Consider the following 25,668-nt stretch of genomic DNA (forward strand, 5'->3'; position numbering starts at 1 on the left):
GGGAGAGGTAAAAGAAACCATCCCCAAAGTCACACAGGTAGCAAGTGGTGCAATGGAAGTATGAACCTGGCTGCTCCACTGCCTGCTGAAATACCAGGAAATGCAAGAGTGGGCAACATGCTGATATGTGGAGGGTGCAGATATGTGGAGAGCAGCTCACCCAGTGCAGTTTCTTCTGTAGTAACAATAAGGAAGACTGCACGCAACAGGTGATGTCCCATGCAGTGGCCATGATCCCACCTACTTAAGCTAAACTCCTGCAAGTTTTATTTTTGGGAGATTTTAACTGGATTTAAAAGTTAACTATATTAGTTACTCAGAAGCAAAACAGGTATTCCAAGAGAAAGAGAGCTTGAGAGAAATGAGTAATGAATGTGCTTCTGAGTCTGGCTTATGTGAAGCCTCTGTTAAAACTGACAAGAAACTGCCCAGAGGCTTAAACTTCAGAACCTTTGTAAAAAAAAGTTATCTGGAAAGTGATGAAGACAAAACTCTTTCAGTGAAAGCACCAGAGCCTAATTTAGCAGCATCTTGAGTACCTTATTATGTCAGGAACCAAAGCTTATATACTGTCACTGGGGACTCTCTGGCATTGGGCCCCTGAGACACTCACCTGTTTGCAAACCATGCAGGAAGGATCCACAGGAAGAATTCAAGTTTCCAAAGACCAGTTGTTTCATCAAAGAGAAACACAATCAGCCCAGAGCCCCATGCATGCCCAATCTGCTGTCACCTTATAGTAGATTTTTATGTGTTCCTCTACCTTGAAGGACTAAGCCAACCACTTATTTTTGTATCCACCCAAGTGGAGTCTTTCTCTTTTCTGAACAGGCAACCAGGGCATGCAGATCGCTTCTATTACCTAATAAGCAGGAGGAAACTTAAAGAGAAAAGTGAGAAAAGAAGTGAGAGCATAACGCAAAAGGATTGAAGAAAATCAAAAAAGAATAGGAGCCCGATGAGCAGTCATTGGCAGAGTGCCCAGAGCAGCTTCAAGAGAGAGACAGAGCTCAGAAAAATCATTTCCTGCTCTGGGTTAAAAAAATAAATCCAACCATCCTCTAAGAGGTGGTCTATTATTCGTCCTGTGCAGCATTGGGTCATTAGTTCGAAAACTGCAGATGTAATAAAAACAGCAATGACTTTCTTCACACCCAGGTGAATGGGTTTCTCCCTGCATCACCCATTGCACACCTGGGTTCTATTAATGTTGTCTTATGTGTGGGTAATTTCTCAGGAAGCTTCAGTCTTTGTGCATCTCTAAAACGTCTCCTATGTTTCTTATCTTCTATTCTTCTGTCTACACTCATCTTTGATAGAAAAGAAGGGTAGGGCAGTGGTTTAGTGCTGTCTTCAGCCCGGGGTGTGATCCTGGAGTCCTGGGATCGAGTCCCGCATCGGGCTCCCTACATGGAGCCTGCTTCTCCCTCTGCCTGTGTCTCTGCCTCTCTCTCTCTGTGTGTCTCTCATGAATAAATAAATAAAATCTTTAAAAAAGAAAAAAGAAAAGAAGGGCAATCCCTACAGAGGCTAGGAAGCAGCAATCATTCACCATAATTATTGCTGGAATCAGCAAAATCCTAAATCGGCTTCTGTCATGGAATACAAAATTGACTTCATTTTTCCCTGCCTCTTTAGAGTTTATCAGCTCCTCTCATTACTGGTACTTTGGAAGTTTCCAAAAATGTTTCACACTCTCAGTCTAGATGGCTTTCCTTCGGGAAGCTACTAAGACTGGCTTTCTCTTTTCACGTTGCCAGACCAAGAAACCTTGGTCTTGGAGAGGATTTTCCTTAGACCTCCAGGTTTGTTACTAGGAACCATTTTCCATGTAAAATGTTCCTGATGCTTATACAACCTGTAATAAGACCACAGTTCCTTTGAACTCTGAACAGGTGTAGGGTTTTACAGCGCAATATTTTAAGATAGAATTTGTTTTAATCTTCCAGTTAAGCCTCTTTATACAAACAGAGCTGCCAAGAGAACAAATACAATTCCCTTACAAGTTGTTTGTCTAGTTAACAGTAAGTACAAAAATCAGTTTCCTGTTCACACAAAGGATTTTCTTGTGTTTGAAATCTTTGACCAAGGGGACATTGGCTTGGACTTTTATAGGGGATTCGCAATGTTAATAATCTATAGTGCTCTGTGCACCAGGATGTGAGGTGACTTAGCAAGCAGCTGGTTAGCACCAAACAAGTATGTTGCTGGAGCTTCTGAAAAGGACCTTTGTGTGTGCAGTGCAAAGGCATCACAAAGGGTCTACATGGAAACAGAGGTTCAGTGCTCAGTGAAAGATATCAGGAAGTTGGAGGACAGCACAGAGGAAAGGAAAAGGAAAACTTATTGTTAAGATAAAATTAAGACAAGGGTTTGCTAATGGATGGCCAGTTTCCCTCAGGTTTTGTGTTCAAAGTTTTCCTCTTTTTTTTTTTCTTATGTATTTCTTCCTTTCTCTTTACGAAACATGAAAACATTCATGTTACTATGTATTTCCAAAGAGCCTTTTCAGTCTTGAGGTCCCTGGCAGGATTAGCTTATTCTTGAAAGACAAGTCATATGCAGCATTCATAGCTGAAGCCTTGCATTCTTTCGGAGGGATGGTGTCGTGGGAGTATTACTGATTTGTACTCTTTATGCAATACAGAGGTACTTTGCTGGTGTAATCCCCACCCACCAATGAATTAATTGATGTACTTTGTCCTTTTTGCTAGGTTCTTTAAATCTCTTCACTTGTTTCCCCAAACGTGTTTCCCTTCAGCCTAGATAAGTTAGGTAGCAGTTGCCTATTGCACTGGGGAAAGGAAGATATTATAGGAGCTGAATAATAAAGGTAGAATATTCTTATTTCTTATATTCAAAACTGCTAGTTTTGATGGCAAATGGAAAAATTCACAATCATCCATGTAGAACCAGTTTCTCTTGAGGCCAAGTCTGGGTGAATGCAGACATGAGAGAACCCATTACTAGTATGCAGTTTGTAAAATAGACACCAAGACAGGAAATGGACCAGGAAACAGCAGTTCTCAGGGCAATGACCCTTTCCCCACCCCCCACCCCCACCACGCAATTTTGATATGACAGCTGTCAAGTATTGATGAGAACTGTTGGCACAATGGATCTAGGCAGGAGTGGGAGTAGAGACAGTTTTCACAGTTCTGTGTGCAATTGAAGTTGTGGGTGAAGGCTCTCAATTCTCCCAAGGCTCTAGAGCAAGTTACTGATGTAAATTGAGGGAGCCCCTGGCCTCTGTAGGTATTGTGGCAGGAATGAGAGATTTTATCCCTACCAGGAGGCTGAGGGCATATGTTAGCAGATAGATGCCAAGATGCTATGTGGGAGCCAGGTCAGCATTTGCAGCCCCTCCAAGCACCATTGAAATAAGACAAGCTGTCACATCTGGAGAAGGAGGCCAGCCTGGATGGACCTGATACAGAAGTAGAAGCCTATTGCCTGCTGTTACAGGGGTGCTATCTGCTTACATCTTCTTAGAGTTTATTAGCATCTATGACAGGAGGAGGATAAAGAGGAAACCATCCAGAACAGACTGAGGTTTTTTTCTATTAAATTTTTTATTTGAGATAATTGAAGATTCACATGCTATTGTAAGAAATATTAGAGAGATCTTGTATATTTTTTATCCAATCTCTCCAATGGTAACAGCTTACAAAATCAGTATAATGCCGCAACCAGGATATTAACATTGATACAGCCAAGGTGCAGAACATTTCCATCACCATAAGGATTTTCATGTTGCCCTTTTATAACCATACCTACTTTCTTTCCCAAATCTTAACATCTGGCAACCACTAATCTGTTCTTCATTTTGATGATTTTACTATTTTGAGGAAGTCTGCGTTTCTCTGTCACCTTTGAAGAATAATGTTGCTGATATAAATACTAGGTTGGTGACTTTTTTCTTTCAACAGTTTAAAAGACTGGAGGTTTACTCCATCCTCTTCTTGCTTGCATGGTTTCTGATGAGGAGCCCAGTGCTAATTCTTATCCTTGTTCCTCTCCAGGCAAGGTGTTTTTTTCTCTAGTTTCATTCAAGATTTTCTTCGTCTGCTTTTTGCAGTTCGAATATGATACGCATATGTATGGTTGTGTGTGTTAACATTTATCTTGCTTGATAAATTGATTTGTGATATGGTATCTTTCATTAACTTTGGAAAGTCCTTGCCCACTGTTACTTCAAGTATTTTCAAATTATTGAGCTATTCCAGTTCCTTTCCCTTTACATATAGTAGAACAATCTTTTCTATGTATCCAAAAAGTCCTTCAGGAGCAGTGTGAAGAAGAGGCGAGGGATCCCTGGGTGGCGCACCGGTTTGGCGCCTGCCTTTGGCCCGGGGCGCGATCCTGGAGACCCGGGATCGAGTCCCACATCGGGCTCCCGGTGCATGGAGCCTGCTTCTCCCTCTGCCTGTGTCTCTGCCTCTCTCTCTCTCTCTCTGTGACTATCATAAATAAATAAAAAAATTTAAAAAAAAAAAAAAAGAGGCGAGAACGCCTCCCCGGACCGGCCAAAGCCTGCGTCCCGCCGCATCCCCGCGTCGAGCGCTTATGTCCCGCTGCCGTTGCCACCATGCCCAAGGGAAAGGCCGAAGGGGATGCTAAAGGAGATAAAGCCAAGGTGAAGGATGAGCCACAGAGATCTGCAAGGTTATCTGCTAAACCTGCTCCTCCAAAGCCAGAGCCCAAGCCTTAAAGGCCCCTGCAAAGAAGGGAGAGAAGGTACCCAAAGGGAAAAAGGGGAAAGCTGATGCTGGCAAGGATGGAAATAACCCTGCAGAAAATGGAGATGCCAAAACAGACCAGGCACAGAAAGCTGAAGGTGCTGCAGATGCCAAGTGAAGTGTATTTTTGATAACTGTGTACTTCTGGTGACTGTACAGTTTGAAATACTATTTTTTATCAAGTTTTATAAAAATGCTGAATTTTGTTTTACTTTTTTTTTTTAAGCTATGCTGTTAGCACACGGAACACTTCATTGTTGTTTTGGGGGAAGGGCATATGTCACTAATAGAATATCTCCGAAGCTAGATTGATAACAAGAGGGAAAAACACCTTCCCTTTCTAGTTTTGAGAAACTTCCTCTTGGCTCCCAGGAGGAGGGATTCCTTGATGGTGACACACATGAGCCACCTTGGTGGTGTGGAAAAACTAAAATTCATTTTTTTGTGTCCTCTTCTCCCTCTCTACCTTCAACATAGACTTGACTCCCTTAAACCCAGAGACCTGTTGGAACCTGACTCCATGAAATGGTTCCCAGTATGTCAGGCAATCTGGACTTTACAGTGTCACCACTGAGATGGCGTCCCTCAAAAGGGTTTTAGCTTTTGGATCTTCAGATTGATAATTCTGCCATTTTCATTTCATTTCCTAAAAGTCAGGGTCGGCTTGTGAAAAGTTGTTAAACAACATGCTAAATGTGAACTGTCAACCCTCACTCTAAACTTTCCCTGTTCAGAGCATCACATGAAAACTTCATTGGGTTTTATAGTGGCTTTCTGATTTTGGTAGTCCATTGAAGAAGGGAGTTTGAAAGTTGTTGTATACTGTTAATGATCATCTGCCCATGTCCTGCCTGAAATACCATGATTGTTTATGAAAAATATCTTTAAGAAAGCTGGATACAGTTTGGCTTGGAAAAAACAAAACAAAACAAAAAAAAGTCCTTCAGAGATTTGATCAAAATTGCAGTAAATCTATATATCATTTTGGGGGGATCCCTGGGTGGCGCAGCGGTTTGGTGCCTGCCTTTGGCCCAGGGCGTGATCCTGGAGACCCGGGATCGAATCCCACGTCAGGCTCCCAGTGCATGGAGCCTGCTTCTCCCTCTGCCTGTATCTCTGCCTCTCTCTCTCTCTCTGTGACTATCATAAATAAATAAAAATTAAAAAAAATATATATATCATTTTGGGGAGAGTTGATGTTTTTACTATGTTGAGTCTTCCAATCCAACTGTCTCTCCATTTATTTAGGTCTTCTTTAATTCCTTTTATTAGCATTTAGTTTTCAGTATATAGTCCTATTCATGTTTTCTTAGACTTACATGTAGAAATTTGGAAAATATTTTAAGTGATTTTTTTGTATTTTTATCTTGTATCGTGAGACCTTGCTGAACCCATGTAGTAATCCAAGAACTTCTCCACATATCTGCAGTAGTGACAGTTTTGTTTCTTTCTTTCTAGTCTAATTTGCCTTCTATTTCCTTTCTTGCCTTATTGAACTGGCTATAACTTCCAACACTATGTTGAATAGTAGTGGTGAGACCAGACATCCTTGCCTTGTTCCCAATCTTAGGGGAAAAAATGTTTCTCATTATTAAGTATAATGTTACCTGTAAGGTTTTTTTTTTTTTTTTTTTGGAGAAGCTCTTAATCAAAAGAATAAGTTCTTGATAAGAGAACTAGTTGAAAATGTTTCTCCTCTATCACTATATCTCTGAGAATTTTTAATCATGAGTGCATATTAAATTTTACCAAATGTTTTTTTCTACACTGATTAATATAGTCATGTAGATTTTCCTTCTTTATGCAGTAGATTATATTGATTGAGTTTTGAGTATTGTACCGATCTTGAATCCCTGTAATAAATCTCACTAGGTTATCACATGTAATTATTCTTCATTATTGCCAATACTATATTGCTAATATTTTATAAAAATTTTTGAGTCATTATTTATAATTTATAATATTGATCATAGTTTTCTTTATCTGATCTTGACATTGGGGTAATACTAATTTTATAAAATGAATTGAAAAATGTTCCTTCTTTGTGATGGTTAATTTCCTGTGTCTATTTGGCTAGTCCACAGCACCCAGAAATTTTTCAAATATTATTCTAGATGTTTCAGTGGAAGTATTTTAAAAATGAGATTAACCTTTAAATCAGCAGACTTTGAATAAAGCAGATTACCTTCCATAATATGTGTGGCCCTCATTCAAGCAGTTAAAGGCATTAACGGAAAGATATTGACCTTCTTTAAAGGATGGGGAATTTTGTTGGTAGAATTTTGTTGCCTTTGGACTTAAACTGCATTATTAACTCTTCCTGGGTCTTCAGATAGCCAGCCTACCCTGTAGATTTTGAACTTGACAGCCTCCACAATCACATGATCCAATTTCTTAGAATAAAACCCTCCCCATCTCTACACACACACACACACACACACACACACACACACACACTATGGGTTCTATCTTTCTGGAGAATTCTAATATACTCCCACATATTGTGGAAGAGATTGCATAGAATTGGTGTTACTACTTCTTTAAATATCTGATAAAATTTGCTGGTGAACCCTTTGGGCCTGAAGATTTCTTTTTTTGAATTTTAAAATAATTAATGCAGTTTCCTTACTATTTATAGAGCTATTCATATTATCTATTGCAAGAAATTGGTCCATTTCATCTACATTATCAAATTTAGGTATATAGAGTTGTTAGCAATATTCTTACATTACCCTTTGATATGCATCTGGATATCCCCAGTTTTGTTCCTGATATAAGATACTGTATCTTTATTTTTTCTTTATCTATCTTGTATAGGCTGCCAATTATATTGCTTTGTTGAAAAACCAAAACCAAAAACCCAGCTCCTTGTTTTATTGATCGTCTATTCTTTTTCTGTTTTCAATTTCATTGTTTTTTATTCTCATGGTATGGTTTAATTCCTTCTGCTTGCTTTGGTCCTCTTTCTAGGATCTTCCCATGAGAACCTAAATTTTGATTTGAGACTTTCCCTTTTTTTAGAGTATATGCAGTATATGCGCTTGATGTTACAGATTTCTCTTGCGGCAGTGCTTTTAGTAATGTCCCGCAAATTTTGATGTTGTATTTTAATTTTCATTCAGTTCAGCATATTTTCTTTCAAATATTTTATTTATTTATTTGAGTGAGAGAGAGAGAGAACACAAGTGAGATGAAGGGCAGAGGGAGATGGACAAGCAGACTCTTTACTGAACAGGGAGTCCAAAGTGAGGCTCAATCTCAGGACCCCAGGATCACAACCTGAGCCAAAGGCAGACAACCAACTAACTGAGCCACACAGGCACCTCACTTCAGTGTATTTTAATATTTCTTTTGGGACTTCTTTATCTCATGGATTGTTTAGAAGTGTATCATTTAGTTTTCAAGTAGGAGATTTTCCTATTATAATTTTGTTACTGATTTCTAGTTTGATTTCATAGTGATCAGAGAACACTCTTCAACTCTGATAATTTTCCCTGTTCTGAAGTCTACTTTATCTGATATTAGTATAAAGTAATATTAATATGTTTTTGTTTGATCAGTGTTTGTATATCTTTTTACATTCTTAAGTTTTCCATTTGTCTTTATCATTACATTTAAATGAGAATCTTAGAGGTAGCATGTAGTTCAGACATGGTTTTAAATCCCTATTGCCTTTCTCTGTTTTTTATTTTTTTTTAATTTTTAAGAAGATTTTATTTATTTATTTGAGAGAGAGAGAGAGAAAGCACAAGTGGGGTAGCAGCAGAAGGAGAAGGAGAAGCAGACCCTCTGCTGAGCAGGGAGCCTGATGGGGGTCTCAATCCCTGGACCCTGGGATCATGACCTGAGACAAAGGCAGACACTTAAACAATTGAGCCACCCAGGTGCCCCCCTCTCTGTGTTTTAATTGGTCCATTTAGATGTAACTGTTGCTATGTTCGGTTTCATCCTGCTATTTTACTTTTTAAATTTCCTGTTTATTCTCCATGGTTTTTTGTTTATTTGCTTGTTTGTTTCTCTGGGACTTTTTTTTAAAGGTTTATTTATTTAAATAATCTCTACCTTGAATGCAGGGCTTAAACTCACCATTCCACAATCAAGAGCATGCTCTTCCAGATGAGCCAGCCAGGTGCCCTTCTGTCTTCATTTTCTTGCTTTTCTCTGGGTTATTTGAACATTTTTTTAAGAATTCCATTTTAATTCATTCATGCCAATTTTGAGTATATCTTTTTGTACAGTTTTAGAGGTTACTCTAGATATTACCTTGCATATATATAACTTACCAAATCCTGTTGTTGGAGATGAGAAAGTATTGCACATTATTGAATGGATTTTTTTTTAAAGATTTTATTTATTCATTCATGAGAGACACAGAAAGAGAGGTCAAGACACAGGCAGAGGGAGAAGCAGGCTCCATGCAGGGAGCCTGACGTGGGACTTGATCCCAGGACTCTGGGATCACATCCTGAGCTGAAGGCAAAGGCTCAACCGCTGAGCCACCCAGTTGTCCCTATTGAATGCATTTTAAATGATAGTTCTCTTAATCATGTGTGGATTATTTTCGGATGAGAAGTATGATAGTACAATCTCATTCTCCAACCCCCTATGATTCTTTAAAATTCTTTGAAATAAATTTTATCCACTATGATTTGGGGGAAAATTCATCTTAGAACAAACCTATTACTCGTAGTGCTGGCTGGAAATGATGCAAACATTAAGCCCTCTCTTTCTCTTTAGTTGGAGAAGTGCTAAGAAGTTCAGATTGGCTGTTCCCTGTCCAGTCTTTAGATATCATAGTTAATTATACCTGCTCAAGATGCATCTGAAAGAACCATAATTTAATCAAACGTAAGGAAGGCTAACTATGGTAGTGCCAACAGGAGTGGGATGGCAGGGGGGCATGGGAAACTTGTATCTCTATTTGTCCTTTAGTAACAGAATTTCTCATTTCATCTAAGGACTTACTACTCCTATACAGTGTTCATTAAAGCATGAGAACATTGTATGTTAGGACTTAAAACTCTTAGAGATTTGCCACACATTTTCCTGGGGAGGAAATACCATGAATATTCCAACCTGTTGAAGGTTAATGCTGGTACTAGAGAGAACAGTGTCCCATCTTTGGTTTGTAATTCAAGTATTTTATTTTCTGATTTTAAATACTAAAGAAATTTCAGTATAGACAGAGGCTCACTTTTTAACTCTAATTCTGTTCTTTTAGTTCTCCAGTTCTTATTGCAAAAGTAACAGATGGGAATTTGTTCCCAGGAGTTATACATCACTCTAGAGGCCTATTCAGTTTCAATATTTGATGAGGTCTCAGGGATCTGTCAGTATAGTCTGATGCTTGAAACAACCCCTACTGTTATGGATACCTCTTTCCACAGCCTGAGCTCTTGATTCTGACATTTTAGGAGATAAGTGCTATGTTTCAAAACTGTGGAGTGAATAACAAGATGGAAAAAAATTTTTTCTCTGTCTTAGGATGTCCATTTGTTCAAGTTCTTAGTAAAAAGCAACCTAGAAAAACAACTACATGGAATAGGCCAAAGTTTCTATGGTAAAATAGTAGGATTGAGTAACTCCCAGAGGATAATCAGATTAATTTAGATTCTTGGCATCTTTGTGAGGGTGGAGGTAAAGTGAACAAAGGGAACCACAGCCCTTCTCCATCAGAGACTTTCCTGCAGTCTTCAGAATCTGTAATCTGCTGCTGATTGCACATGGCCTGACTCTCTAAAGATCATTCGCTCCTGCAAAGTAGTGTTCATACACTTAAGAAGGTCTGTGGAGGCTTTCACAAAATCCCTCTAACCAATTTCAAATGTATTTATAAAAGGAACTGTGGCATAGAAAAACTCCCCCTCTCCTGCTCTCTTGTTACCAGCCATTTCTTGAACTCATTATTTAACAAACATAAAAGGTCATGTAAACACCTCTGAGGCAGTAATAAACTCTTTATTATTCTCTATATAAATTTGGGCTAAATCTACACATCTGACATGATTGATAGAGCATACAATAAGGACAAATTCATGATAAGTACTCAGTAAATATTTGCTGAGTGAGGGAAAATATACTCGGTATTAATCTATCAAAAAAATGGGAAATTTTACCAAAAGTGACAGTGTGGTGAGAAGATTTTTACTTCAATTTATAGTTTTCTGTATAGTCTTTGAAATAGGAGAGGATGGCATGACAGAGAAAGAAACTTTGTTTTATCACAAAAACTTCCATATAAATGATCAGCAGCTTGATTTCTTGAGTTATTATTTTAATTCATCTTCAAAGGAGGCTTCCTTTATGTTAGAAGAATCACAAAAATGGTCATCTAATTAATTACTGGGATGTAAAGTAAATAACCACTCCTTTTTGAGGTTAAAATCACTATATATATGAGTATAGTTGTGCAGGCTAAGAAGCTTAGCATTCTATAAAGAAGTGTCTTTTGAGAATATTTCCTCCTAAGTATAGATATCTATAAGATTGTCAATATCCCAAAGAGAGTAGTATTTAAGCTTGAATAACTCAGGTTTGAGGATATATGCTTAGAGTCCATGAAGTCAGACCATACCTTGTGGGTGCAATGGAGTTGTCTCTAGAAGAATATTGTCACCATTAATCATCCTGGGATTCAAAGTGAACGGTTTTGTTTTGGGTGAACTGTTGACCTGCTCCTCTCTCTGAGAAAGGAACAGAGCATAAATGCCAACAGTGGTGGCTAAGCTGATGTCTGCTACATGGAAAGAACAAAGCAAGAACTTGAGATCTTAAGTTCAGGGCTATGAGTCACTTGAACTAACTATGTGGTATTTTACACCATATTTTGGGTGTTCCCAGGCATTTAATAAAGTTTTGTTAAATACCATACCCTAGTTTGTTTATGTTTTGGGGAGTTGAGGGAGATGCTTCTTTTTGTGGCCCAAGCCAATCCCGGTACCAGAGTAGAGGCATGGGGGGAGGGGGCTGGTGGTCATAATGTAGCAGGAAGTGACACCCTTTCTCTGAAACTGCAGAGGTTCAGAGTGAGGATGGTGGGCTGAGGTGTTGAGTCACCAACAACAGTGGGGTTTTCATAAATTTTTAGGGGACCAGAACTCAATGGAATGTTGGATCCAATAAGAATTTCTGGGGATAGAGATATGGAGGCTTTGTAATTTGCATTTTTAATGGAGACTTTTAATAGTATGACTCATATGAATCTCAATCTGCAAACTCCCATCCTCCCTAATTCCCTTTCTTTGTTTTCTACGAATTAACTGAATGTTGACTCTAAGCCCATAGCCCAACACGGAGGCAGGAAAGTTTATCCTCAGTCATTTTCAGTATTCTATTTCCTTGGCTTGATGCCAAGATTCTTGGTTCTGAGATCCTTCTCTATCAACTGAGGATGCCTAGTTCCTTATCTTCCCAGTTAGCTCAGTCTCTTCAGGTCTGCTGCTTGGTGACATCCAAGGCACACTTGGGTACGGGGCTCTTAGTAGGGCCTAACATCCTGAGAATTCAGAGTCCAACCTGCATGGTGTTCCATGTAGCCAATCCTTCTGAGTTGTGCTACATCTGTAAAGTGATGTCCGAGAGTAGGGACAGGTCCCTGTTGCTACTGAGACACACATGCCTCTCTTGTCCTCTGTGGTGGGAATCCTTCTCTGTCTCCCATGATCCTATCAGAAATGCTTTTTCTTCCTTTCTTTCTTCAGTGGGTTCAGGCTTTGGAAACAAAAATCTAGAAAGGAAGTATCTTATAGTTAGCTTCTCCTTATCTTCTGCTTCTTTTCCACTGGGTCCTAGGCAAAATCATACAGAGCAAACTACCTTTCTATTGTGGGAATAAAATACATTAATATATGGAGAAAAATTTATTAATGATCTAAAAAAGCATTCTGCTATAGGATGATAGACGACATGCAAGCCTATTTTTTTTTTAGCCATAGTCTAGTGTGATTTGAGGAGCCCTGGATTACATATATATTTTTTAGGATGCCAAGTTGAGAATGAATCTGTGTAGAAGTGTTAGTTCCCTGACAAGGAGTACTTGTGTTAGTTCCCTGACAAGGAGTACTACAATTGGAGTAAGAATGTCAGATGCAAGCCTAGTTCTGAAACTTACTAGCTATATGACTGAGTAGTGACTTCATTTCTATTGTAAAGGCTCAGCTATTTAGGCTTGCTGGCTATAGGTCTCTGTCACAATTACACAACTGCCATCATAGGAAAAATAGAACCCAGAAATACCTAAATGAATGAACATGATTACTTTCCAGTAAAACTTAATTTATGTATAGCACAATTTGAATATCATTTAATTTTTGTTCCATAAATGTTATTTTGATTTTTATTATTGTTCAATCATTGAAAAATATAAAAACTATTCTGGGCTCACTGGCCATGCTAGAAAAAGTGGCAAACTATATTTGGCCTGTAGCTATAGTTTGTTAGCTCCTATTGTGGACTCTAAGATTATAGTTCTAAAGTCTATCTAGAGCTCAGTTTCCCCACGTGTAAATGAGAAACCTGTAACTCACAGGTCATCAGGTTAAATAGAGGTGTAATTTTTTACTTTTCTTGATAAATTTAAGATGTTATCACTAATTATGCTCCATGTGCTGAGGAGACCTAACACCTGCATTTTTGTGTAGGTAGAAGACAAAAGCAGATAGAGCTACAATTGATCATCTTTGCAGATGTCAGTTAACTGATTGTCTTTGTTTCTCCACCTGTGTAGTGTAGAATCCATGCCACTGACTTAAAGGGACAGTTTTTTAGTCTTAAAAAGTAGATGGTCTATGTGTGGGATTCCTTCCTTTAGAATATGACAGTTCTGGTAGTCATCATTTACCTGCTTACTTGTGTTGGTGATGTGGACAAGATGACTTTTACTATCAGAATTCTCTATTTCTACACAGCACACACATCAAAACAAAAAGATTCAGAAACTATCTTGACCTGATGGGGATTCTTGCTTAGTTACCTTCTTTACATCTTTGTTGTGTTGTCTCTGTTATGCATTTGAGAATATGCATTAACATTGAATGTAGGCTGTAATATACTAATTTTGAAAATATCTCTTAGATTCTAAATATCTAATATTTAGATATATATGTAAAAGTTCAAGATGTTGGAATTTTTTGGTGACAACCACGATGCACCAAATTCACCTGGAGCTACATACTGTGAGTATTTCCAGTAGGAATTCCAAACCCATTTACTTATAAGGCCAGGCAGGTAAAGTAAATGTCTTAAGCAACCTTAAGATATAAGACAACTGGAAATGGTGAGGTATACTGGGAACTGTAAAGTGCGGCCACATCCTCTTAAAAGCATTTACTTAAAAATCAATTTAAAAAGCAAAAAAACATACTGAGCAAATAAAACCCAAAACACTATCCTGGCTAAACACAGTGAGATGGCCAGTGGAAGCTGGACAGCTTTTTGTCTCTTCTTGTGGAATAAGCTTGAGAAAGAAGGTGCCTGTGGAAAATTGTTTTTCCTATAAATGGAATGAAGGCTGACCTGAGAAAGAGGTATAGATGGTGAATGTCTTTGTTTCTTTAACTACGCAGAGATGGTGAGTGTTGCAAAAGTTATACAGTCCTGGGGGCCACAGGTCTTGTTTCTGACATTGCCTACTTGTAAACTTGGGATTAGAATTTAGCTAAAACCTACCTTAGGAGGAATAAATAAAATCATGTATCTGAAAATATTTTGATTAACTATAAATTACAATGTTAGTAATAGCTATAATCCTATATACATAACTGATAGCTAGTAAATGCAGGTCCCTAACAAGGGCTTCCACTATTTGTGGTTTCTTTTATACCAATTTGATTTGAATAGCACCTGGGTAATAAGACACATCTTTTCATTACAAGACCAGTGATTATATTACCAGCCTTCTTTTCTTTTAAGTAGAACTTACTGTTATTATTTAGATCCCATGTGACAAAGAGCTGGTGCTGGGATAATTCTTTCTTTCCCATTCTCCTATCATCCTTTGCCTGTGCTATCATCATTCTGTGATATCAGATATTCAGTGATATCACATAATAAACCCCTGATGAGACTTATTTGCAACATTTAGGATAATGGATTCAGGAGTTATTAGATAATATGTCATGTGATTTTCCCACCCAGGGACAGAGAATTGGGTATTTTTGGATTTGAGTACTAAGAATCTTTCTTTGTTAAACAAAAAACAAATAAATGTAAATCTTACAGATGGAAATGGTCAGACAATTCAATATTATCTTCCCAAGGTTCGTGTTATTGGGAATGTATTGAGTATCTGACTCCAGATGTTCAATTTCTTTGAGAAGCTGGGAATAAGAACTGTTTTTGGTTTTGTTTTGTTTTGTTTTACCATAAAAGTTCTCATTTCATTAGGTATGGGAAATCTCATGACCAGCCCTGTCTTTTGCTGTGAACTTTGTCCTAGTGTACTAGTACTTTTATTTTAAAAAGGTTATTTCCTACTTGAACTTGATTCTCCTCTGTTAAGCAAAATAGCTCTCTTGTGTCTGGGAAATCTTAATAAAAGATGTTGTTGTAATAGCAGGGGAAAATTATCATAATGATGTACTCTTTACAATTTCCTTCTTCCTTTTTTTTCTCTAATTTTTTTTTCAAATTATGAGTCAGACTTTTTGAATCCCAAGTCCTTGAAAAATGTTTTCTTACATCTTTTGAAGTAGTGTTGTCCCTGCAGTCCCTATATTTTACAATTGCCAAATAAATATTATTTTGACTTAGGCCTGCAACATTCATCAACACTTCTCCGTTTGTTGTATTAAACCCAAAGCTATTTACTTTAGTGTAATGTGGAAGGGAATAATTGGATTTGGGGATAAGCAGGGAGGAGTGTAGATCATTAAACCTTGATTTAATTCATTCTTTCCCTGAGATGCATTTAGGCAGAAAATACCATAGTTTCTTTGCTTTTGCTAAACTTCATGGAATCCTAGGGCACTCCCTCCACAATTCTGAGCTGGTTTGTCCAATGACTTGGGTTCCTGATAGTCTTTAACAAGCCCTTACTGTGATTTCAGCTTGCCATGAAAGTATTTGGAAACACACTGTTGTAATAAAAAACTAAATTGTTAAAGGCAACATTTATTTAAATTAGACACATTACATATTCAATTACTTTCTTCCTGAGAAAATGTAATGACTGGTGAAAGAAGAGAATTAAAACTATGCATATATTTCTGTGCATGTTTTTTTAGAATATTAGAGAATGGCTTGACTTAGTTAAGTGTTTTAACTTTCTGAATTTCCAGTTGTCAATCAGATATGTTACCTGAAGATTTGCTAAATCTTCACTAAGAACTAGGGTCCTCAGCATGCTAATTGTCTTGTGATATTTACACCAGATATTTTGAAGATTATTAGGATGCTTCAACAACTTAACTTGCTTGTAAGAAAATAGACTCTTTTACAATGTGGGACCTAATGTGATTTCTAGTTCAACTGAACCAGGTGTTGAGCACAATTGAAGATGACTATTCACTTCTTTGGAGGAATGGCAGAAAGTAGAAATGAACTTTGGGGACATAAAGTAGTGTAAATATCCAGCTGAGAATGTGAATTTTCCACTTAGAAATGCCTCAGAGGCCAGCAACACCTCTTCCCACTACCCCTCCTCTTCCCCCAACTATTCCCACACCACCTCATAAAACCTGGATATTTAAAGAATGCTTGTCACTAGATTCACTGGCAGAGATTAGTCTTTTCACCTTTGGGTGGAATCTTCTCCCCACTTCTGATTTGGAGATCATCTGGACCTGGGTATAGTAACCCCAATCAGCTTCTTGTAAGGATGGTTTTTCACGGTAATGGGAGCCTTGATGCTTGCTTCTTCACTGGCTCATCTTGGATATTTAGAGGTGACAGGCTCAATTAATTATTAACAGCAGTTCCAGCTCTGCCTGTTATTTTATCTCCACTGTCAGTCTGCTTGCCTCCTGAGAGCTAGCCAGGGCATTAGCCAGGGAAAGCTGACCTAGAAGTTAACATCCCTATCTGGACTGTGATGGGATTTTATTTTCTCTCCTTTGCTACTGTCCATCTTTCTCACTCTCCCATTCAAACCCTTACCCCATATCCCTTGGGATTAAGACAATCTCTGGTAAAATAAAGAGCTGGAAATTTGATGATCATAATAACAGATCAAAATTGTGGAGATGATGGTTTGTTTTGGAGATAGTCCACTCTTCAGAAACTGAGAGATTTAAAGGTTTCTCACAGAAACACACAGTGAGGGCATGCCAACCCTCAGTCATGTTGTCAGAAACAATGGGCAAAGCTATAAGGTTGGAACATTATAGAGAGACCTAGTCAGGGCCAGAGAAATAGACTGAGGACATCATGGGGTTTGAGGAGGTGAGAAGGAGAAGGGACCAGAGAGAAGGGTTTTCTGAAATGGATTCTGTAAGGGCTGAAGCACACTCCATAGAAAAGATTCTTCTGGAACCATGGAAAAGTACCTTGAGTCACTTTCTGGGGTAGGTGTGTATTCATGATCAGGGAGTTGTAAGATGGTTTAATTTCTGGTCGTGGACTATACTGTACATACATTGCATGTGAAATTCTGAGATTATACACAAATATAGGAAGATTCTAGCTTTGTATGAAACAGAACCTAGTAGTAGAATCTGTTGTTGTTGCTGCTGTTTTTAATGAACATCTAGAGTAAATATTGTAAAGCTATTATGAGCCCAAAACTCAATTACTTCCTTTTTTTTTTTTTTTTTTGAAAATCAGATTTGGAATCTTTGTTAGGATCCATAATCAGATTGTGCACTAGTTTTGTTTTGTAGAAGACAATTCCCACTACTTTGCAAGGAGCAATTCTCCTTTTGGGAGTAGTCTTTTAATCTAAAAGTGTGACAGCTCTGCTTGAATTCAGCCCTAAACCAGTGTGGTCTTAAATTGCAGGTCCTGAAATAGATTCATCAGGATTACCATATGTGGTTGTTAGTGTGCATGTGCCTGGGGCCTAAACCAAAAAGCAGGAATATGAATTCTTACTGATTACTTTTGCTCAGTAACTTTGAGAACCTTTATGAAGCAGTGTTAATCAGGTTTACTCTATGTTCATGCACATTCTCTCTTCCATTTCTTGTCTCCCTTATATTTGAAGAGATTCATGTGTCTATGAATTCTTGCATGATACAAGTGGCAACTCTCATGTTTGCTGTCATCTATTGTGGTCTCTGGTAGACAGAAGAGTTTCAATATTTGTTGAACTGGTCTAATTAGATCAAGAAGTAGTGATGCAGTCAGATTCACAGTAGAGCTAGAGGTGTTTGCCTGAGTCATTCTGTACCAAGACAGTAAGAATTAAGTACCAGAGTCTTCCCCAAAGTTAGTGCCTACCTGCTCCCTTCGTGTGGGAAATAGTTTGCTTAAAGGGAATATGTGAAAGCGGAATAGGATTGGATTACTTCTAGCCCATTAATTATAGGGTAGCTTTCCTTCACCCATCCCCTATTTTTCCTAACACAATTTTTTTCTGTCCACACCTCCATGATATAGTAATAACAGAAGAGTATATTTTGCTTTGGTTTTAGTTTTGATCCAATAGGAAATTCAGTGTTATCTGTTTTCCCAAGGAGACATTGTCCCAGGACACTTTCCCCAAAGGACCACGGTGCTGATTCATCCATTTTTTATTTATGTTTATTGCCTTAATTTTATTTCATTTCTACCCTTGCTAAATGCTAGTAAGATACATGCCATAAAGAAATATATTCTAGAGGACATGAAATACTCTGTTCTTTGACCATCCTTCTAGTTGTGTGTTTTTCTCTCTCCCATGGTTACCTGGGATGTTTAAAGACATAGTATTCCACAAATGTGTGGGTTACCTGACTGCTGATGTGTCTGAAGGGGAAATATGAGGGAATTGCTTCTGAAGATTCCTCTTTGTTTCCTTACAATACGAACATTATAGGATATATTCAAACCCATCATTTTGAACTTGAATTTGCTGAAGGAGAGACTAGCTGGGTTCTGGACTTTACACTGGTGACACTTAATAGCGTTTATTATTTTCCTGTTAGGATTCCTTACATATCCTCATCAGAGACCACAGGGGTGATACTATCATTAAAGAAAATTGGGGCTTCTTGTAAACATTCTGGAGAATCCTCAGCCTCTTGGAAGGGATGGGATCCCTGCTCAGCTTCCAGCTGCTGAATCTTCCTTTCCTTTTCCTCTAAAACTTTTTCCAGCTGAGTAATCTTCTCAGTCTGAAGGGAAACCTGCATTGACAACTCTATAATTAGGTTAAGTTTTCGATCACTTTCTTCCACAGGCGGGAGACTGCCATAGGACTCTTCCCGAGAGCTGTCTTCTAAAGCAAACAAGAAAAAGAAAATCTGAGTAGTTTTAATAGGATTTCCCAGAACTCAAAGAGAGGGAAGATGAAAAAGCCTTATTTCTCATGTTCTTAAAAGGGAACACAGATGTTGCGTCATCTGGTCAGATATACTGAGAATGGAATCTGGATCCAGTGAGGGAAAAAACTGGGTGCTCATGAAAAAAGAACTTGGAAATCTCCAGAGGGAGGAGAATCAGTCTTTGCCAACTCTTTTTTGTACGCATTTACTTGTTAATTAACCATGGGAATGAGCACTCCTTGAAAATCCAATCTATAAACAATAGTCATCCCAAGTTTCATGGTATCCTTTCCCCTAAGAATCTTTCACAAGAGCAACAATTGTGTACAAATAAATATCCTTTAAATTGAATTTAAACTCAATTAGGAAAAGAAGTTGTCATTGCCCCCTCTGGGGAAAATGATGAGAAAAGACTAGTTTCTTAACCTAAGTCAGCGTTAGAATTGGCAGGGGTATAATTTGAGGTGATTCAGGAAAACTATTAGCATAGTATCCTCCATAGAGATTGTTTTTCTTAAGTCTGAAGCTTTTTCAGTATTTCTTAATAAAAATCACCAGTATTTCCTGGATATAAAAGCTTATCCTTTATAATTTCTGATGAAAGCCTGAGTAAGGAGGGAAAGGTAGGCTCCAATAAAGATATCAAATAATGGTGCCTGGCAGCAGGAAATCCTTGAAAAAAAAATCCCACTAGATCATTAAAAAATTTAGCTACAGAAAGCAAACCTCATCCTACCACACTTTAGCAGAACCACCCTCCTTTATCGCTCTCATGCCAAAATTTCCACCATCAGAATCATTTGTCTGAGTTATATAAAGGGCAGACATCAGTTGTAGGTAAGGGATGTCAGTTGCTTAGGTAGGAATACTTGAGCTAATAGCCTACAAATTGATAGTACTAACAGTTGATTCCTATAATTAAAGGTCCAGCATTTACTCAGTCCTCAGTGAAAACAAACCTTACAGCTGCATCCAAGGGAAACATAACTGCCAACCCAGGAGACAAATGCCTACTACTATTGTGTACCTGTGCACCTGCTAAAGACAGGGCAGCTTCACTGTGATAGTCCATGCAGGCAGGGAATGGCCCACTTCTCAGCAGATAAAACTGATTCACAGTGTTTTTCTAATTTTCCCCAAGGGATCATGGGATGAAAGCCTGAGCACTGAATTGCACAGTGGGCAGGATGCTTTTGGCCTACCAAAAGTGACGAGAGGAAAGATCAGGATGTTCTCTGCTCTTAGCAATTGTTATTAGCAGTATACTACATTTCAAGAATCTGGGGGGAAGTTTTTTCTGAATATTTGAAATTTTAACAGTAATATTGAAGGAGATGATAGTTTACATACCTTTAAAAGCAATGAAAAAAAAAAAAAAACCCAAAGGAGCATGTAGTTTGTTGCCTCTGCAATGCACCTGTGCTTTCAGTCCCAGGAACGTCAGTCCATTTGTCAAGAGGCTTTCATCATCTGCTGATATGCCAGGGCCTCACCTTTTATCTGACCAGAGCTGTGCTGTCTTATATGGTAACCACTAGCCACATGTAGCACTAAGCAATTAAATGTGGCTAGTCTGAAATCAGATGTACTGTGAGTATAAAATATACATTTGATTTTGAGGGCTTAGTGTGAAAGAAATGTGAACTATTTTATGAAAATGTAAAAACTGGTTATGTACTAAAACAATAATATTGGGACGCCTGTGTGGCTCAGCGGTTGAGCATCTGCCTTCAGCTCAGCACATGATCCCAGCGTCCTGGGATCAAGTCCCGCATCGGGCTCCACACAGGGTGTCTGCTTCTCTCTCTGCCTATGTCTCTGCCTCTGTGTGTGTGTGTATTTCATGAATAAATGAAATCTTTTTTAAAAAAACTGAATATTTTGGATATATTGTGTAAAGTAAAATACATTCGAGAACAATATTCACTCATTCATTTTTCCTGTTTCCAAAGTTTGGCTACTAGAAAATTTAAAATATCATATGTGTATGCATTTGTGGCTCTCACATTTCTGTTGGATGGTGCTGGGCTCGAGTCTCCTTTTGGATGAGCACTCTCTGAAGCCCAGAGGGTTTGGTTCTTCATAGATGGCTCTAGTTAATATGTACAGTTGTTATTTGAGAGGAAGGATTGTGGGTCCTCAACTGTTAGCTCACAGATCACTTTTCTGTTATTCCCAAAGGTGGAGGCATGGAAGTCTGGGCTCGGGAGAATGGGTTCTTAGCAGTTGAAGTGAGTTTCCACAGGAGAGGAAAGAAAATATGGGAAGGTGCAACAAGAGGCAGTGAGCAGATAGGAAGGAAAGGAATGAGGGGCAGTATCGGGAAGGCTGGGAGTTTCTGGTACTCAGGGATACAGAGGGGCATCGGGAGCCTCCTTCCTTGTGGTATGTACTTGTCCTTTTTCTCTTTGACCTCTTCTTCAATCTTTTCTTTCTCCAGCTTTTCCTCTTTTTCAGAAGTATTTCCTACCAATTTACACAATTTTTAAAAAGGCATTAGTGCCATTATAGAAGGAAAGCAGGTTAAAAAGTGTTTGTTTTGTCTAGAGGTGGAATACTTTGTTCATCTAATTCTAGTGATAAATGGGTCAAAATGCAGCAGGATGGCCTTACCTGGGTGATCACTGTTACTGATTGCTTTACCCTCCCAGAAGAGAGTCATAGAGAGAGAAGATAGAAAAGATGCTGGGTGTCTTGGTTAGCCCAGGCTGCCATAACACAAATACACTGTCTTGGTGGCTTAAACAAGAGATTTATTTTCTCACAGTTCTGGAAGCTGGTAGTTTGAAATCCAGGTGCCAGCAGAGTTGGGTTCTGGTAAGAACTCCTCCTGGTTTGCAGAGAGCCATCTTCCCACTGTGTCCTCACATGGTCCAGAGAGACACCATAAGCTCTCTGATGTTTTCTTATAAGGGCACTCATCTCATGTCCCCAGTCTAATGACCTCAGTGAAACTTAATTACTCCCAAAGGCACCATCTCCAAATGCTATCACATTGGGGTTAGGGCTTCAATAGAGGAATTTTATTGATAACACAATTCAGACTATAGCACAGGGAAAAGACAATTGGAAAAGGAGAGATAGTACAAGGGCTTTGATTCTCACTGTATTGTTTTCATGTATTAAATGAAAATGCTGATAAGGTGATAAGCTAAAGTGCATCCATATACCAGCTTTTTTAGATTCCATGGATAAGTGATATCATATAATATTTGTCTTTGTCTGACATATTTTACCAAGCAGAATGTACTCAAAAGCTGAGCTGATAGAAAAAGAGTAGAGTGGTGTTTACTAAGATGGGAGATGGGAAAGGGAGGAATTGGAGAGGTATTGGTAGAAGCATACAAATTTCTAGTTATAAACTTAAATTCTGAGTGTCTAATGTTTAGCGTAATGATTGTAATTAATAATACTGTATTGCATTCTTGGAAGTTGCTGGGAGATTAGATCTTAAGTGTTCATTCCACAAAACAGAAATGGTAATTCTGTGATGGGATGGTGTTCTTAGCTAACGCTCTGATGGCAATCATTTTGCAAAATACACGTGTATCCAGTGAACACATGGTACGCTTTAAACTTAATGTTATAGGTCAATCACATCTCAATAAAACTGGGGAGGAGGAAGAAATAAAAGAAATATACCAAAAAGGAAATTTCTCATACAGCTATATTTTATTATCTAATGACCTCTTCACACACACAATAAAAATATTTTTGTTCCGTTTCTGAACACATTACAAGTCACAAAAGTGTTTTAAACTCTTCAGTGAAGTGGGGAACTCCAGAAGTTTCATATCCTAGTGGAAATAGCCCGAGGCTACTCCCGTGCTTTGTCCAGACTCCACTACTAATCTTTGCATTGATCTGCCAGTGCACTATTCTCCGTGAGTCTGAACTTCCTTATCTGGAAGCCCCTGACAGCTCCACCCACCCCACATCTCAAATATTGGTGGTCTTTCCTAGATTTTCATTAGCAGCTCATATAGTCTTGCCAAGGTCACATCTGCCTGGAGCATGGAGAATGCTGTCATCTGACTAGATAATCTAGGTTCAGCCCCCTACCCAGGGATCCAGGAGATACAGAAACAAGAGAAGTTGTTCTGTAAGAGGGAGGAAGCAAACCTGATTAGCCATAATTGGGGTATGAAATCACAATTGCTACAGTTGCAGAGATTTATACAAGTACACGCCATTTTTGTGTGTGTGATTTCCCCTCTTTCTGCATCAACTTAAAATAGGTATGAAGCAGGAATGAGAATAATGGCGTAAGGTCATGGCAAAGATGACACCGGGAAAGGAGTGGTGGCAGCCGCGCATACTTAAAAGGGTTTAGAAAGAAAACAGGCAATAGGAGCATTCTGCTCGAGCTGGGGCAGACTATGCTTCCTTTTCTATGTAGCCTTCACAGACAAAAGGCCTCGAAGAAATTGTACCAATTTTATTTGGCCATTTCCAGCTTCTCATTCTTAATATCCTTAAAACCTTCATGCCCTTCACAAAGTGCCACACTGTGAGTTCTATCAAAAATACTGATAACGAAATAGAAAACAGCAGAGGTTATTATACCTCGAGTATCTTAGAGACTTAGAGACTTAGCTTATTATGTGGCTTCTGGACCATCTGATTTCACCTGCATAGGAATTATATCTGCAACGTCCCTAACTGATGCTTTTTAAAGTGTCTCTCTGATATCAGTGTCCCTCCAATTGTAATCAGTGAGTAATATGTACCTTTTCCCAAAAATATGCAGCTACATATTTTTACAGAGATACCTGGTGGGTAGAAAGCTGTGTTGGACAGTCTGGAGGAGAGCAGGATACAGCTCGGAGCTAATCAGAGAAAGGACACATGGTTTAATACGGGGTTAAAAGACCTACATCACATGAAAACGTTGCTTTGAGCATCCGGAAGTTAATAGTTTTGTGTCTGCAGTGATACATTGGTCAAGGGTGACCTAGTGAATGTCTAAGAGGCTTTCTTAAGATTTTCTAAATATTTGTTTCTAAAAATGGATGTTCCCCTTTCTATCTCTTCAGTGATGCCACCACCCAAAACTGTTCAGTGAACACAGAAAAGCTAAGAATCACTGATCTCATTTCTGTTTCACATACTTCTCTTGATAGGAAGCACACTTCTCCCCACTCAGGTCTGCACGGTCATTTTAAAAATTAATTCATCAGTAATTAGTCACTGGGACTTTGCACATAGAGAGCGAGTCAGATGCGCTGTTGGCTCCCACGTTCACAGTTCCATGCTTGGGTAGGGGAGAGGCAGCATCAAGTGAGGCCTCAAGGGGACAATCAGGATTTCTTTTAAACAAACATCTCCAATGGGTACTACCTCATGAACGTTTACTTTTCTCTCTGCTTTTCAAGCTAATGACCAAGGCTGCCAAGTGTTTACTCAATAAGAAAGACTCTTCCCGGTGAGGTGATTAAATACCTTATTTCATCAGAGCCACCCAGGATTACTGTTTGGCCTAAAAGACTATGTCAGCTTCCTCCTCTGTACAAATGCCCATCACTCTGACTCACCTTCATGTGGTTTTGGAAGCTGTGTATATTTCTCAGTAACCACAAGGGAGTCCAGTTTCATCTATTGCCATACTTGGGCTTGAAAATTGGCTCATGCTTGTAAATATCTCTTTCTCACTACTTGAATAATAAATAAAACTTCAACAATAGTTGTTCCTAGTTTTCTGTCCTCTAGACTTTCATAGTTACCATCAGAGAATGGTACTTCTATGAAATAAATAATTCACTTATTTTTGGAGTTCTTATAGACCAAGTGTTTTACATCTTAAAAGTCAGATTAGTCTTACTATTTGAAGTTTTCTCCCTCCAGTGTTTATATTCATACAGTGATCAGTGTCTATAGTGACAAATGGCCAACTTCAAAGAGTTTTCAATTTCTCTCCATCAAGGCTGTGAACACTTAGAATACATTTGAAGTTGACATGGATTTGTTGATTTGGAAATAACAGCAGCATTAAAAAAGCAGATTTAATTGGGGTGCTTGGGTGGCTCAGTTGATGGGGCATCTGGCTCTTGGTTTCAGCTTTGGTCATGATCTTGGGGTCCTGGGATTGAGTCCCATGTTGGGTTCCAAGCTCAGTGATGAGTTGGCTTGGGGATTCTCTCTCTCTCCCTCTGCCCCTCTCTACTCCCTGCTCTCTCTCCCTGTCAAATAAAGAAATGCATTTTTTTTTTAAATAGCAGGTTTAATTGACAAATAAGTTGGGTCAATTAAAAGAACTGAAATGGGGATGCCTGGATGGCTCAGTGGTTGGTCATCTGCCTTTGGCTCAGGGTTCTGGAGCCTAGGGATTGAGTCCCACATCGGGCTCCCTGCATGGAGCCTGCTTCTGCCTATGCCTCTGCCTCTCTCTCATTGTGTTTCTCATGAATAAATAAATAAATAAAATCTTTAAAAAAAGAACTGAAATGTAGTTTGATATATGCTTAGAAATTTTCAATGTGTATCAGAAAACTTCCCGCATGTTAGTGATGACCACTGTTACAATAGGATTG

At 38.6% G+C, this 25,668-nt stretch overlaps 1 protein-coding gene and 1 pseudogene across 1 annotated transcript in view; one reads left to right on the top strand and one right to left on the bottom strand.

Annotated features, from left to right (window-relative positions):
- Positions 1–4,573: 4,573 nt before the first annotated feature.
- LOC112917158 (non-histone chromosomal protein HMG-17 pseudogene) lies at positions 4,574–4,885 on the top strand (annotated as a pseudogene).
- Positions 4,886–10,996: 6,111 nt separating this feature from the next.
- The window catches only part of CCDC192 (coiled-coil domain containing 192), a 263,844-nt gene continuing 249,172 nt past the window's right edge, over positions 10,997–25,668 (bottom strand). Inside the window, exon 6 of the mRNA XM_072728647.1 lies at positions 10,997–12,465. Within this exon, the coding sequence (XP_072584748.1) occupies positions 12,407–12,465 (59 nt within the window). The 3' untranslated portion in view covers positions 10,997–12,406. The remainder of the gene's footprint in view (positions 12,466–25,668) is intronic.

This window comes from Vulpes vulpes, chromosome 12, assembly GCF_048418805.1.
Source record: "Vulpes vulpes isolate BD-2025 chromosome 12, VulVul3, whole genome shotgun sequence".
Classification (NCBI taxonomy): domain Eukaryota; kingdom Metazoa; phylum Chordata; class Mammalia; order Carnivora; family Canidae; genus Vulpes; species Vulpes vulpes.